Source organism: Mustelus asterias, chromosome 14 (assembly GCF_964213995.1).
Source record: "Mustelus asterias chromosome 14, sMusAst1.hap1.1, whole genome shotgun sequence".
Classification (NCBI taxonomy): domain Eukaryota; kingdom Metazoa; phylum Chordata; class Chondrichthyes; order Carcharhiniformes; family Triakidae; genus Mustelus; species Mustelus asterias.
In genome coordinates this window covers 37,247,859-37,259,912 of record NC_135814.1, presented here as the reverse complement: position 1 = coordinate 37,259,912, position 12,054 = coordinate 37,247,859, and the positions used below count along the sequence as shown (strand labels likewise).

Here is a 12,054-nt window from a genome sequence, read left to right as displayed (position 1 = left end):
TGATGCTGTATTTGAGAACGTGAAAGTGATGATCACTAAATAATTCCTCCCCAGTCCAGAGAATCTCATTGTACAGAATGAGGCCATTTGGCATCATGACTGGTGCCAGGATACCAGGTGGTGACCTGCATGATTCACTATGTATGGGTGCATCCCAGTTGGTCATTAAGGGAATGCAATCTCTTTTATGTCATGGTACATCTCAGCATTGACATGCGGCACCCAATAAGTGATGTGTGTGCAACACGTGGCACCCTGCACCATAAGAAAACCTGCAATCCTCATGAAACCATGTGATTTTTTTGCCTGAGGAAATGAGGTGAACTCCCTTAGAGACGGACAGTGAGAGCTTTTGTAAATATCTCCCTCTCCACACTGGAAGAGACTTGTATAAAGTTAATAGCCACTGTTACCTTCAGAGCTATCGGCAATGAGGTCCATACGCTTCTCAGAGATTGCACTTGAGGCTGCATTCAGTGGTAGATTTCAGGGAAGACATTCTTAATGAAGTTCAGATATCACATATACATTTCCTCCTTAAGGTTCAGGTAGGAAACCTGCTCCCCAAATACACGAGACAGATATGCCCTCTTGCACTCCTCCTCCTTCCTCTTTCAGTAATGTGTCCTCTGCTCTGTATGGTTCTCTGCTCATTCTCCCAGACATTTTGTATTCCAAAAGGAAAGTCGATTAGAGCACTGATATCGAGTAGCAACTAGTTTGTCACCTTGAAGTCAAGATCAACTACCACACCAAACCCCGTGGATGGTCGCAATTTGAACTCAAATGCTTCTGTAATCATAGGAAAGCCAGTTGAAATGAATCAGCAAATAAACTAAAGTGTCATAGGATTATGGAACACCTACAGTGCAAAAGGAGGCCATTTGGCCCATTGAAACTGCACCAAATCTCTCTGACAGAGTATCTTACTGAGGCCCTTTCCCCCACCCTATCCTCGAAGCCCCACACATTTACCATGTCTAATCCATCCATCCATAGTGGGACACAAATCGATGATCCTTTAAATAGCACTGATGGCTGCTCTTTCCTTCTGTCGAGAACATATAGAGCTATGTACGACTAAGAGATGGTGTAGCTGGAGCATTGAAGTACAAAATGACAGTGTTGATGTCAAATCAGTGTTACAAGCTGGTTAACATCATTACCCGCTATTCTGCACACCTCTTGTGGATGTTTGCTCTGCACACTAATGCCCTCACCAATATGGCATCCAGTGCGACTCCAATCGAGAAGTGTTTGTGCTCACTGCAATGCAGTGATATTCTAAGATCACATGCATCACCCAAGGAGCGGGTACTAAGCTTCCAACCTTTGAGTCATATGTGTCTATTTGTAAAGCCCAAGATCCCACATGCTTTTTTATTGGCTTTAACAATGTACCCTGCCACCTTCAAAAATGTAAACATCTGTTTTTATTCTATTTCACAGATCAACTTTATTCTCTTTGTGCGGATCATGAGGATATTGATAAAAAATCTAAAGACACCTGATGCTGTGAGGAATGATTTAAACCAGTACAAGTGAGTCACAACACTTACCAGCTTCTTTAAGTTAAAGCCATGTAAACTGGGTGTCGAAAAGTCAGTGAGCTCAGTTGGCACTTCAGCCACCAACTTAAACATTCACTCCCTCCACCACCTGTGCATCATAAACAAGCTGCACCATAGCAACTCGGCAAGGGTCTTTTGACAGCATCTTCTAAACCTACAATCTTTAACCTAGAAGGACAGGGGCAGCAGAGGCATGGGAACACCATCATCTGCAAGTTTACCTCCAAATCACACACCAGCCTGACTTGAAAATATATCACCATTACTTCATCATTGTGTGGTCAATCAAAATCCTGGAACTCACCATGGGTGTACCTAGACCACATGGGCTGCAGCAGTTCAGGAGGGTAGCTCACCCTCACCTCTCAAAAGCAATTAGGGATGGGCAAAGGCAGACAGGCCACCCAAACACCTCTCGGTGTTAAAATATCAGCAGAAGTGGGGAGGTGATGAGCATACACTCCTCACTATCGCACCTGAATTTGCATTATTCCTCTCTATCCCGCCAGGCCACTGCTGAAGGGGTGTAAATTCCTGACCTTGTCGGGCACTGACTGTCATCCCCGTAGTGGTCACTGCTCCCAGTGGCAGTGTTGGGCCTGGAAAGCTGCAGGTCATCTGTACGTTCAGCAGTTCCTCAGGACGCGACTTCATCTCAGATTGGGATGGTGAACACAACCTCTGTCTGATGGAGTGTAAAATATGGGGGGGGGGGGGGGGGGGGGTGGGGGTGGGGGTGGGGGGGTGGCTTCCTGGAGCAGAGGTGGGCTCATCCTTGACATTTCAGCCAGTGGGTGGGGCCGCTGTTTTCAGTGCCCTATTTTAGGAAGGATATGAAAGCTCTTGTAAGCACACAGAATAAATTTGTCAATTTTGGTCCTGATTTTACCGGCACGGCTGCCTGAGGATCATAAGATCGCACCCGAGGCCAATGGGAAAGGTCGTTCTGTGAACCTCGCCCGCCCCGAAATCGGGGCAGCCGTGCTGGTAAAATCATGGTCTTAGACTGTGAATGACAATCTTGACTTCTAATGGGAGAATAGAAAAATTGGGACACTTTTCACTAGAAGATGAAAATTGAGAGAATACCATTGGGCTGTGCAAACTTCTGAGGAATTTTAATAAAGTGAATCAGGAAAAACTATTTCAGAGAATTCATATCTTGGCACAATATATGTTTGCAATGTAATCTCTTTATTGCATTCAGCCATGTCTTTGAGATATGCAATGTCTCTAAGCAGTAGAGATACGAGGAAATTAACACAGTTGCCGGAATTCTCTGATACCTTATGCCCCACCACCACTGCCAGCAAGAATGGAGACTTTGGCGCTCAACCAAATCTCCATTCACAGCAGCGGGACCAGAAAATCCTTGCCGCAGGTGAGGTTGGAGAATCCCAGCCAGTGACTCTGTTTTTCCTCTTGGTTGAGATGTAATCCTAATTGATCCTTTTGATTCTGACTCTACAAATTGTGACAGAAAGCTCGGTATCTTTATAAGCCCAAAATCATGCACAGTCCTATAAGATACATTTAATTCTGATTTTAACTCTTATTGTGAATAAGACTCTCAGAAATTATATAATTCCTACAAAACACCCAATGCCAACTTGTTTACCATCTAGTACGTAACTATCATTCTGAGTCATTGCACTATTTCTTTATTTCAAGTTTAACTTGGCTATTGCATTTCAAAATGTGGCAAAAATAAGTTGACATGAATCATACATCCTGCACTTTCAGCAGAAGCTAAACAGCATGGTCAGAGAAGTTGTACCTGGACACATTAAATCTGAAAGCATTTTTAGGAATGAACAAGTTTTACCATTTGATTATTTCTAGCTACAATGCAAATCCAGAAACAATTTATAAGTGAATAGAAAAAATAACCTTAATCATACAAGATTAAAGCAAATTCTAATGCTACACGTGTAGGTTGAGAGCTTCAGGTTTTTAGGTGTCCAGATCACGAACAATCTGTCCTGGTCCCTCCATGCCGACACTATAGTTAAGAAAGCCTACAAATGCCTCTACTTTCTCAGAAGACTAAGGAAATTTGGCATGTCAGCTACGACTCTCACCAACTTTTACAGATGCACCATAGAAAGCATTCGTTCTGGTTGTATCACAGCTTGGTATGGCTCCTACTCTGCCCAAGACAGCAAGGAACTACAAAAGGTCGCGAATGTAGCCCAATTCATCACGCAATCCAGCCTCCCATCTATTGACTCTGTCTACACTTCCCCCTGCCTCGACAAAGCAGCCAGCATAATTAAGGACCCCACGCACCCCGGACATTCTCTCTTCCACCTTCTTCCGTTGGGAAAAAGATACAAAAGTCTGAGGTTACATACCAACTGACTCAAGAACAGCTTCTTCCCTGTTGCCATCAGACTTTTGAATGGACTCACCTTGCATTAAGTTGATCTTTACCTACACCCCAGATAAGACTGTAACACTACATTCTGCACTCTCTCATTTCCTTCTCTACGAACAGTATGCTTTGTCTGTATAGTGTGCAAGAAACAATACTTTTCACTGTATGTTAATACATGTGATAATAATAAATCAAATCAAATCAAAAATAAGAACAGGATATCATACATTATTTCCATTGGTTGGTAATTAATCCTAAAAGGGGGTACATTTAAGATTACATCACAGGAATAAAGAGAGGGGTTAGGAGAATTTTTCTTTATGGAGGATTGCTAAGAAAAAGCATTGTCAGACCAAAATCAATCTAACTTTTAAAAGGAAAATGGATAAATAGTTGAAAAAGAGCATAGTAAAGTGAAAAGGGGCTTGGGACGAAATTCATATCTCTTTTAACAATCTAGTAAGCATTGATGGGCTGACTGGCCTCCTTCTTTACCCTAAAATGATATGATGTGGAGATGCCGGCGTTGGCGTGGAGTGGGCACAGTAAGAAGTCTCACAACACCTGGTTAAAGTCCAACAGGTTTATTTGATAGCACAAGCTTTCGGAGCACTGCCCCTTCATCTCATGAGTCTATGATATGATTCAATGATTCTGGTGATGATCAGGTTAAATATGGGCCCAAATTAACAACTTACTATCATAATTATGTTTCAACCACTGGACTACTAATAAGCCATGATGTGGAGATGCCAGCGTTGGACTGGGGTAAGCACAGTAAGAAGTCTCACAACACCAGGTTAAAGTCCAACATGTTTATTTGATAGCACAAGCTTTCGGAGCACTGCCCCTTCATCAGGTGAGTCAATTATGATAGTAAGTTGTTAATTTGGGTCCATATTTAACCTGATCATCACCAGAATCATTGAATCATATCATACACTCACCTGATGAAGGGGCAGTGCTCTGAAAGCTTGTGCTACCAAATAAAGCTGTTGTTGTGAGACTTCTTACCCTACTAATAAGCACCGTATAGAAGGATCCAGTGGCATAAAATGAAACTTCACCCTTGGCAAAATAAAATTTTACATTTAAATTTCCACTCAGACAACTGTTGTTACTGTGAAATAGATCCAAAGTTAAACTTATTGTGGGATTCGTAGTTCCCAAAGTATATTCAGTAAAAGTGACCTATCTTTCTGCAATATTCCCAAGTAGCCTTACTTTAAATGCATGTCTATTGATAAACAATAATCTAGTTTATAAAGAAAAGTAGGAATGGGAATGTCATCTCAACCAAAGGCACTCCTGAAAATTACAATCAGACATTCATGTCGAACCCAAAAGGAAAATAACGGTAAAATGGGAAAGTAAGATATTGGTCCGAACTGTTTTTTTTCTTCTGTGAAGTGAATTCTCAGAATGAAATGCAACTAAAGATCAATAGAAAGTACAGAGAGTGGAATTTTAACCCCACCACCCAGTAATTAAGACAGCTGTATTAAGATTTATCACCTCATTCACATTCAATTTCCACTTGCCACCATCTTAAGTGGGCCCTTTTTAAAGATGTCAAAGTTCCCACCTGACTTTGGGAAGAGTCATTATTATATGTTAATTGGGGTCCTATGATGTGCCTAGTACCCCCATGAGATTTTAGTGACCATCCTAATAGTGACCATCGCTCACCATGGACACTCTTCTTGGGCCAACTTTGCAGCAAAGAAGAGAAGGGTCAGGAACTTACATAAGTGAGACCAGGAAAATCATGGCATGTAACTTGAACTCCACAAGGACATTTTGGACTTTTTGCTAGGCTTCTCACTTCCCACAGTCGTGCCCCGCTTCCCAGGACTTACTACAAATGGCCTCCAGTGCTCATGATTTTGACCTGCCCACAACCAGCCAGTTCTCTCTTTTCATCTGTTTCAGGCTTGCCATCGGTTGGTAGATTGTTAGGAAACCCCCTTGTTAGAATCAGACAAGATCTAAGGGGTTGCTGGGTGGGGGTTTGGGAGGGAAATCAGGCTGTCAACTCAACGCACCTTCCCAGCCAACAGTGAAAATCTACCCAAGAATTAAAGGGTTAAATATATTTTAAATAGTTCTGTATATTTTATTTGATATTTCTAGGAGGCTTGCAAAATCCACTCTGTTGTTAATCCCTTTGTTTGGAATCCACTATATTGTCTTCGCAATTATACCGGATAAAGGAAGCAGCCTTGCTATGGACTTACGGATAGTCTTTGAAATTGCTCTTGGGTCGTTTCAGGTACTCATTTGAATAAACATTAGAATTATTGATTAAAATTATTGAATCAGTGAGCAAAAGTAACATTGTGAGGAATGTTCTATATGAATTTCCTCTGAATAATTTTCTGAGTGTGCTGATGGTTTTCCATTAGGCATTAGTAGTAAGTGAGGTTATCTCCTGTTGATGCCACTAGAAAACTTACCCCACACATGCTCAGTAGAGTTGTATCTTGAAAATTAAGGTTATTTTAGTTGAGACATGATAAGATCCTGTAGAGGGTAATGCTATATCAATGTAAGTGTGTTCTTTACACCATTAATGAGGTGCTTTTTAACCTACAGGGATTTGTCGTTGCAATACTTTATTGTTTCCTTAACGGTGAAGTAAGTATTTTTACTGATTAATTCCAATTTATATGCCACAGAAGTCAAACAAGCTTTTCTTTCATAGTCATAGACATCATTTTATTTTTCTATCAATAAAATATGATTGTTCCCCACTAAGGTTCGAGCTGAAATCAAGAGAAAATGGAGACGAAGGAAAGGCAAGCGTCACAATGCCATAATCAGTAATGGGTGGATGGTGGAACACAGGTATATCTATTGACCAGGCCCAGTCCCAAGGAACCATGGGAATTTGCTTACAAAGAATCAGATGCTCTGCAAAAGATCACATGAAATATTGTGCTTCAAATGCTTTTCCAAAAGAATATGAAATTAGATCTATTTAATCATGAACAATTTAACTGCTGCTATTGATAGGCTAGGTGTTACTGTTCCATCAATTCCATGTAGAAGTACATTGTTTTTTCCAAATTTGACTGCCTGCCAAGCTGGTGTTTGCAATGTGGCCTTACCATGGAACATTTCATTGATCAAGCTGGGGAGAAATTTATGTATGTGTGTGATATTGTGCAGTTTATATGTGATTATGTTACAAATCCATTTGATATTTAAGAAAGCTCAATTCAACTTGGTACACCAATCAACTTTGAGGGAACATTTTTTTAGAGTAACTACTTTTAGTGCTTGCAAATCGATTTCCTAAATAATTCTTGAAATGTCTAAAATAAGTAAGAAAATTGAATTCTTAAATGTAAATGATAATAGTGTGAATGTAAACGTCATTATTGGACTACACTGGGTGGAACTTTCCATTCTGGAAATTAAGGGGCAGGATTTTCCCACGGAATGTTTTGTGGTCGTAGAAGCAGCCCGCTATTGGCCGGCAGTGGGATCTTCAGGTTTCGCCGATGTCAACAGCTTTTTCTGCAGCTCGCACCCTCCGCTGCCAGGGAACCAGCCACATGAGGGAATCGCCATCAGCAGGACTGGAAAATTCCACCAGTGGGAAGGGCTGGAAACTTTTAGCCCAATGCTAGAATTTTCCACTTTGGGACCAGGTCCTGTGGAAGGAATGGGAAGTCAGATGGACTACCATCACAGAGTCTTGCAAAGGATTGGCACATGCGATGGAGGAGCCTGTCCATCTGCTCCCTGATGTGGTGGTACAAACATGTGCATGTATCGTGGTCTCCATGAGGTGAATGGTGGACACCATGGAGAACCTAGTCCAGCAGAATGCTCAGTTTTTGCCACAGACCTGCACTCCATCACTGCAGCATGGGTAAGCTTTTGTAGTGGCTACGTGAGAGGGAGTTGGGGCAGCTTGACCTCCCTCCAGTGCCCCTTTACCTAAAGTTGTCATGGAGGAGTCCTTGGGCACCCAAGAGGAGGAGGAGCATGAGGCAGACACCCCTGGGGCCTTTCCTCTGGACTCTCCAAGGGTGTACCAGTTTTCCAAGTCCACCGTGTTGGTAATCCTATCAGCTCCAGCCTCTGGGGCTGCTGAGGGTGCACCTTCCCCAGGACATAAAATCCCAAAAAAGTCGAACCCTCCAGGCCTCGGGCATCCAGTGGATACTTGCTAAAATCAGCAGAGACAAGATGGTATCGTAGTCAGCAGGCAGCTTCCTCCTCTGCTGCGGACATTGGGGAAGTACCCAGAGATAGTGGTTGGGTAAGGAACATTAAGAAGTTCCAAGTACACTCTGTACAATCATTGTAAGTATTCCTTGCACACTTGTAAATACATGTATAGTTATACTTAATGGTGGTCTGCTGGGTTTTTATTTCTTCCATTCATTTTAAAGCCTGTGCACTCCCACTCTCCACCCACTAACCAACTCCACCATTTCAAGGGGCTAACCCAGGCTGTATCCATGTCCCGCTGAATTAGACTTGCACAAGGAGGCATTTATCTTAGTCAGGGCCCTTGTGAACCAACTGCTAGAAGCCATGTACAAACACTGTTCCTGCACACCTAGTCTATAGAAAGATCTTTCCCTTGTCAGGACAATAAATTAGAGTTGAGGTGAGCTGCAGCTCTTCCCACCCATTAACCCTTCTCCAAAACAGCACTTCTTGAGTTGGATATTGAGGGACTGGGCAGTGCCTCAGTAGCAGGATTGTTGTGCGTGTTGTTTCAAACATGCTGTAATATTTTCTACCCTACCCTCCACCTGTAGCCCACACCCTCCCACCCCATCATCCTTGAACCACCCCACGCCGACCCCCCCAATTGCTGCAGCCCAGCACCATCACTGTTCACATGCCATACCTCCCATCCACCTCAGTTACTGTCTCCATGCCCACACTTATTTGCGCACCCGAGTCCATTAAGTTGCCTTGATGGTCAGGAGCTTGCCACCAATTTATATCATCAGAATGCAATTTTTCTTTTTGAGTTGCACCATATTCTCTGTTCTCTCCCGCCACAAACCACCTGCTGGGTGGCAGGATGGCTAAACTCATGCGATCTTCTGCTTTTTATCTCCAGGGGGTCACGGTGGCAAGACTTGCTGCCTCATAGCGCCAGGGACCCGGGTTCGATTCCCGGCTTGGGTCAGTGTGTGGAGTTTGCACATTCTCCCCGTGTGCACATGGGTTTCCTCCGGGTGCTGCGGTTTCCTCTTACAGTCCAAAGATGTGCGGATTAGATTGATTGGCAATGCTAAATTGACCCTAGTGTCAGGGGGACTAGCTAGGATAAATGTGTGGGGTTATGAGCTAGGGCCTGGGTGGGATTGTGGTGGGTGCAGACTCGATGGGCCGAATGGCCTCCTTCTGCACTGTAGGGATTCTATGATTCTTCTCATTCATTATGCATCCGCAAGGAGCTCAGAAAATCTCATGGCAAGGCAGGCAGGAAGTTGCCAGCCACATCATTACCTTATGGGGGCCATAGGTCCTGGCCATATTTAAAAGGCATCTGGACAACATCCATTGAAAGCGAGACAGGAGCTCCACATTACTCCTCCAGAGTCCTTGTGGTCACAGCTTAAATTGTGAGCAACTACATCCCGGGACACCCGAGGGTGCTTCTGGGATTGCCTTTTACTCATTTCTAGATAAGAAGGCTGCCACCTATACCAATAGTCGGGGCACTGCTCACTGTAATCTAGGTTTCTTCATTTTAGATCTCAAAGGAATTTCTTTCTATTTATTTTTGATATACTCCAACTTAAAAGAATACAAATCCAGCAATCATTGTTGCTACAGTATAACGCACATTATTTATTTAAAAAATTATAATAAATTAGATAAATGGCTGGTGGAATTTTCCAAATTACCCTGAATCCCATGGACTTTTTTCTTGACCAGTCTCTCATGCAGGACCATGTCAAAAGCCTCACTGAATTCCACGTAGACTACATCAACTGCACTGCTCTCATCTACACACCTGATCACCTCTTCGAAAAATTCAATCAAACTTGTTAGAAATGATCTCTCGGTGACAAAGCCATAGGAACTATCCTTCATTAATGCTTGCCTCCAATCAGAGATTAATCCTGTCCCTCAGAATTTTTCCAATAAATTTCCTACCACTGATGTTAGACTCACTGGCCTGTAATTAGCCTATTTATCCCTACTTCACTTCTTGAATAATGGTAGCACATTCGCTGCCACCAAGTCCTCTGGCACCTCTCCTGTGGCCAGAAAGAATTTGAAAATTAGCATCAGAGCCCTAGCAATCTCCTCCCTTGTCTCACACTGCTGAAGACTCTCACCAACTTTTACAGATGCACCATAGAAAGCATTCTTTCGGGTTGTATCACAGCTTGGTATGGGCTCCTGCTCTGCCCAAGACTGTAAGAAACGACAAAGTTTCATGAAGGAAGCCCAGTCCATCACGCAAATCAGCCTCCCATCCATTGACTTTGTCTACACTTCCCGCTGCCTCGGAAAAACAATCAGCTTAATCAAGGACCCCATGCACCCCGGTGTGCTGGGCTTGGATAAGATGCTCTGTCAGAGAGTTGGTACAGACTCGATAGGACAAATGGCCTCCTTCTGTGCTACAGGGATTCTATGATTTGCAAACAAGGAACTTTCTGCCCAATGAAATGGAATCTGCTATTAGGTCCTAAAATAATTAGAATTGTATCTATAATCAAAGAACAAAAAAAATTACAGCACAGGAACAGGCCCTTCAGTCCTCCAAGCCTGCACTGACCATACTGCCCGACTGAAACTAAAGCCCTCTCCCCTTCCGGGGACCATATCCTCTATTCCCATTTATTCATGTATTTGTCCAGATGCCCCTTAAATGGTCACTATCCTCTGGCTCCACGCATAGATTCCCTCCCCTATCCTTAAACCAACCCTCTACCTGGCTACCCTCTTGCTCTTTGTATATGTATAAAAGCCTTGGGAATTTCCTTAATCCTGCTGGCCAATGATTTTTCATGACCCCTTTTAGTCCTTCTTACTCCTTGCTCAAGTTTCTTTCTACTTCCCTTGTATTCCACACTTGTTTTGTGTGTTCTCAGCCTCCTAGCCTTGACAAATGTTTCTTTTTTCTCTTTGTCTCGGCTCACAATATCTCTCATTATCGAAGGTTCCCAAACTTGCCATACTTATCCTTCACCCTTACAGGAATGTGCCGGTCCTGAATTTCTGAATTTCTATCAACTTGCACTTGAAAGCCTCTCACATGCCAGATGTTGATTTGCCCTCAAACATCTGCTCCCAATCTAAATTCTTCAGTTCCTGCCTAATATTCCCCCAATTTAGCACCTTAACTTGAGGACTACACTTTTCTTTATCCATCAGTACCTTGTAAGTTACTGAATTGTGGTCACTGTTTCCGAACTGCTCCCCTACTGAAACATCGATTACCTGGCCAGGCTCATTCCCCAATACCAGGTCCAGTATGGCCCCTCCCTAGTTGGACTATCTACATGCTATTTCAAGAAGCCCTCCTGGATGCTCCTTACAAACTCTGTCCCATCCACGCCCCTAGCACTAAGTGAGTCCCAGTCAAATAGGGGAAGTTAAAATCTCCCACCACAACAACCCTGTTACTTTTACAGCTTGCCAAATTCTGCCTGCATACCTGTTCCTCCATCTCCTGCTGGCAGTTGGACAGCCTATAGTAAACCCCCAACATTGTGACTTCGCCCTTCCTATTCCTGAGCTCTACCCATATTGCCTCACCGTGTGAGCCCTCCGAGATGCCTTCCCGCAGTACAGCTGTGATATTCTCCTTATGATGGGGAGATGCCGGCGTTGGACTGGGGTAAGCACAGTAAGAAGTCTCACAACACCAAGTTAAAGTACAACAGGTTTATTTGGTAGCAAATACCATAAGCTTTCGGAGCGTGCTGCTCCTTCGTCAGATGGAGTGGTTATCTGTTCTCCAACAGTGCACAGACACCACTGTGCACTGTTGGAGAACAGATAACCACTCCATCTGACGAAGGAGCAGCACGCTCCGAAAGCTTATGGTATTTGCTACCAAATAAACCTGTTGGACTTTAACTTGGTGTTGTGAGACCTCTTAATATTCTC

At 43.3% G+C, this 12,054-nt stretch overlaps 1 protein-coding gene across 1 annotated transcript in view; it reads left to right on the top strand.

The window, feature by feature from the left end:
* Nucleotides 1–7,020, top strand: part of sctr (secretin receptor) — a 38,424-nt gene extending 31,404 nt beyond the window's left edge. The window contains 5 exon segments of the mRNA XM_078229168.1: nucleotides 1,450–1,541; nucleotides 6,082–6,220; nucleotides 6,544–6,585; nucleotides 6,707–6,776; nucleotides 6,779–7,020. Of these exon segments, the coding sequence (XP_078085294.1) occupies nucleotides 1,450–1,541; nucleotides 6,082–6,220; nucleotides 6,544–6,585; nucleotides 6,707–6,776; nucleotides 6,779–6,879 (444 nt within the window). The 3' untranslated portion in view covers nucleotides 6,880–7,020.
* Nucleotides 7,021–12,054: the final 5,034 nt, after the last annotated feature.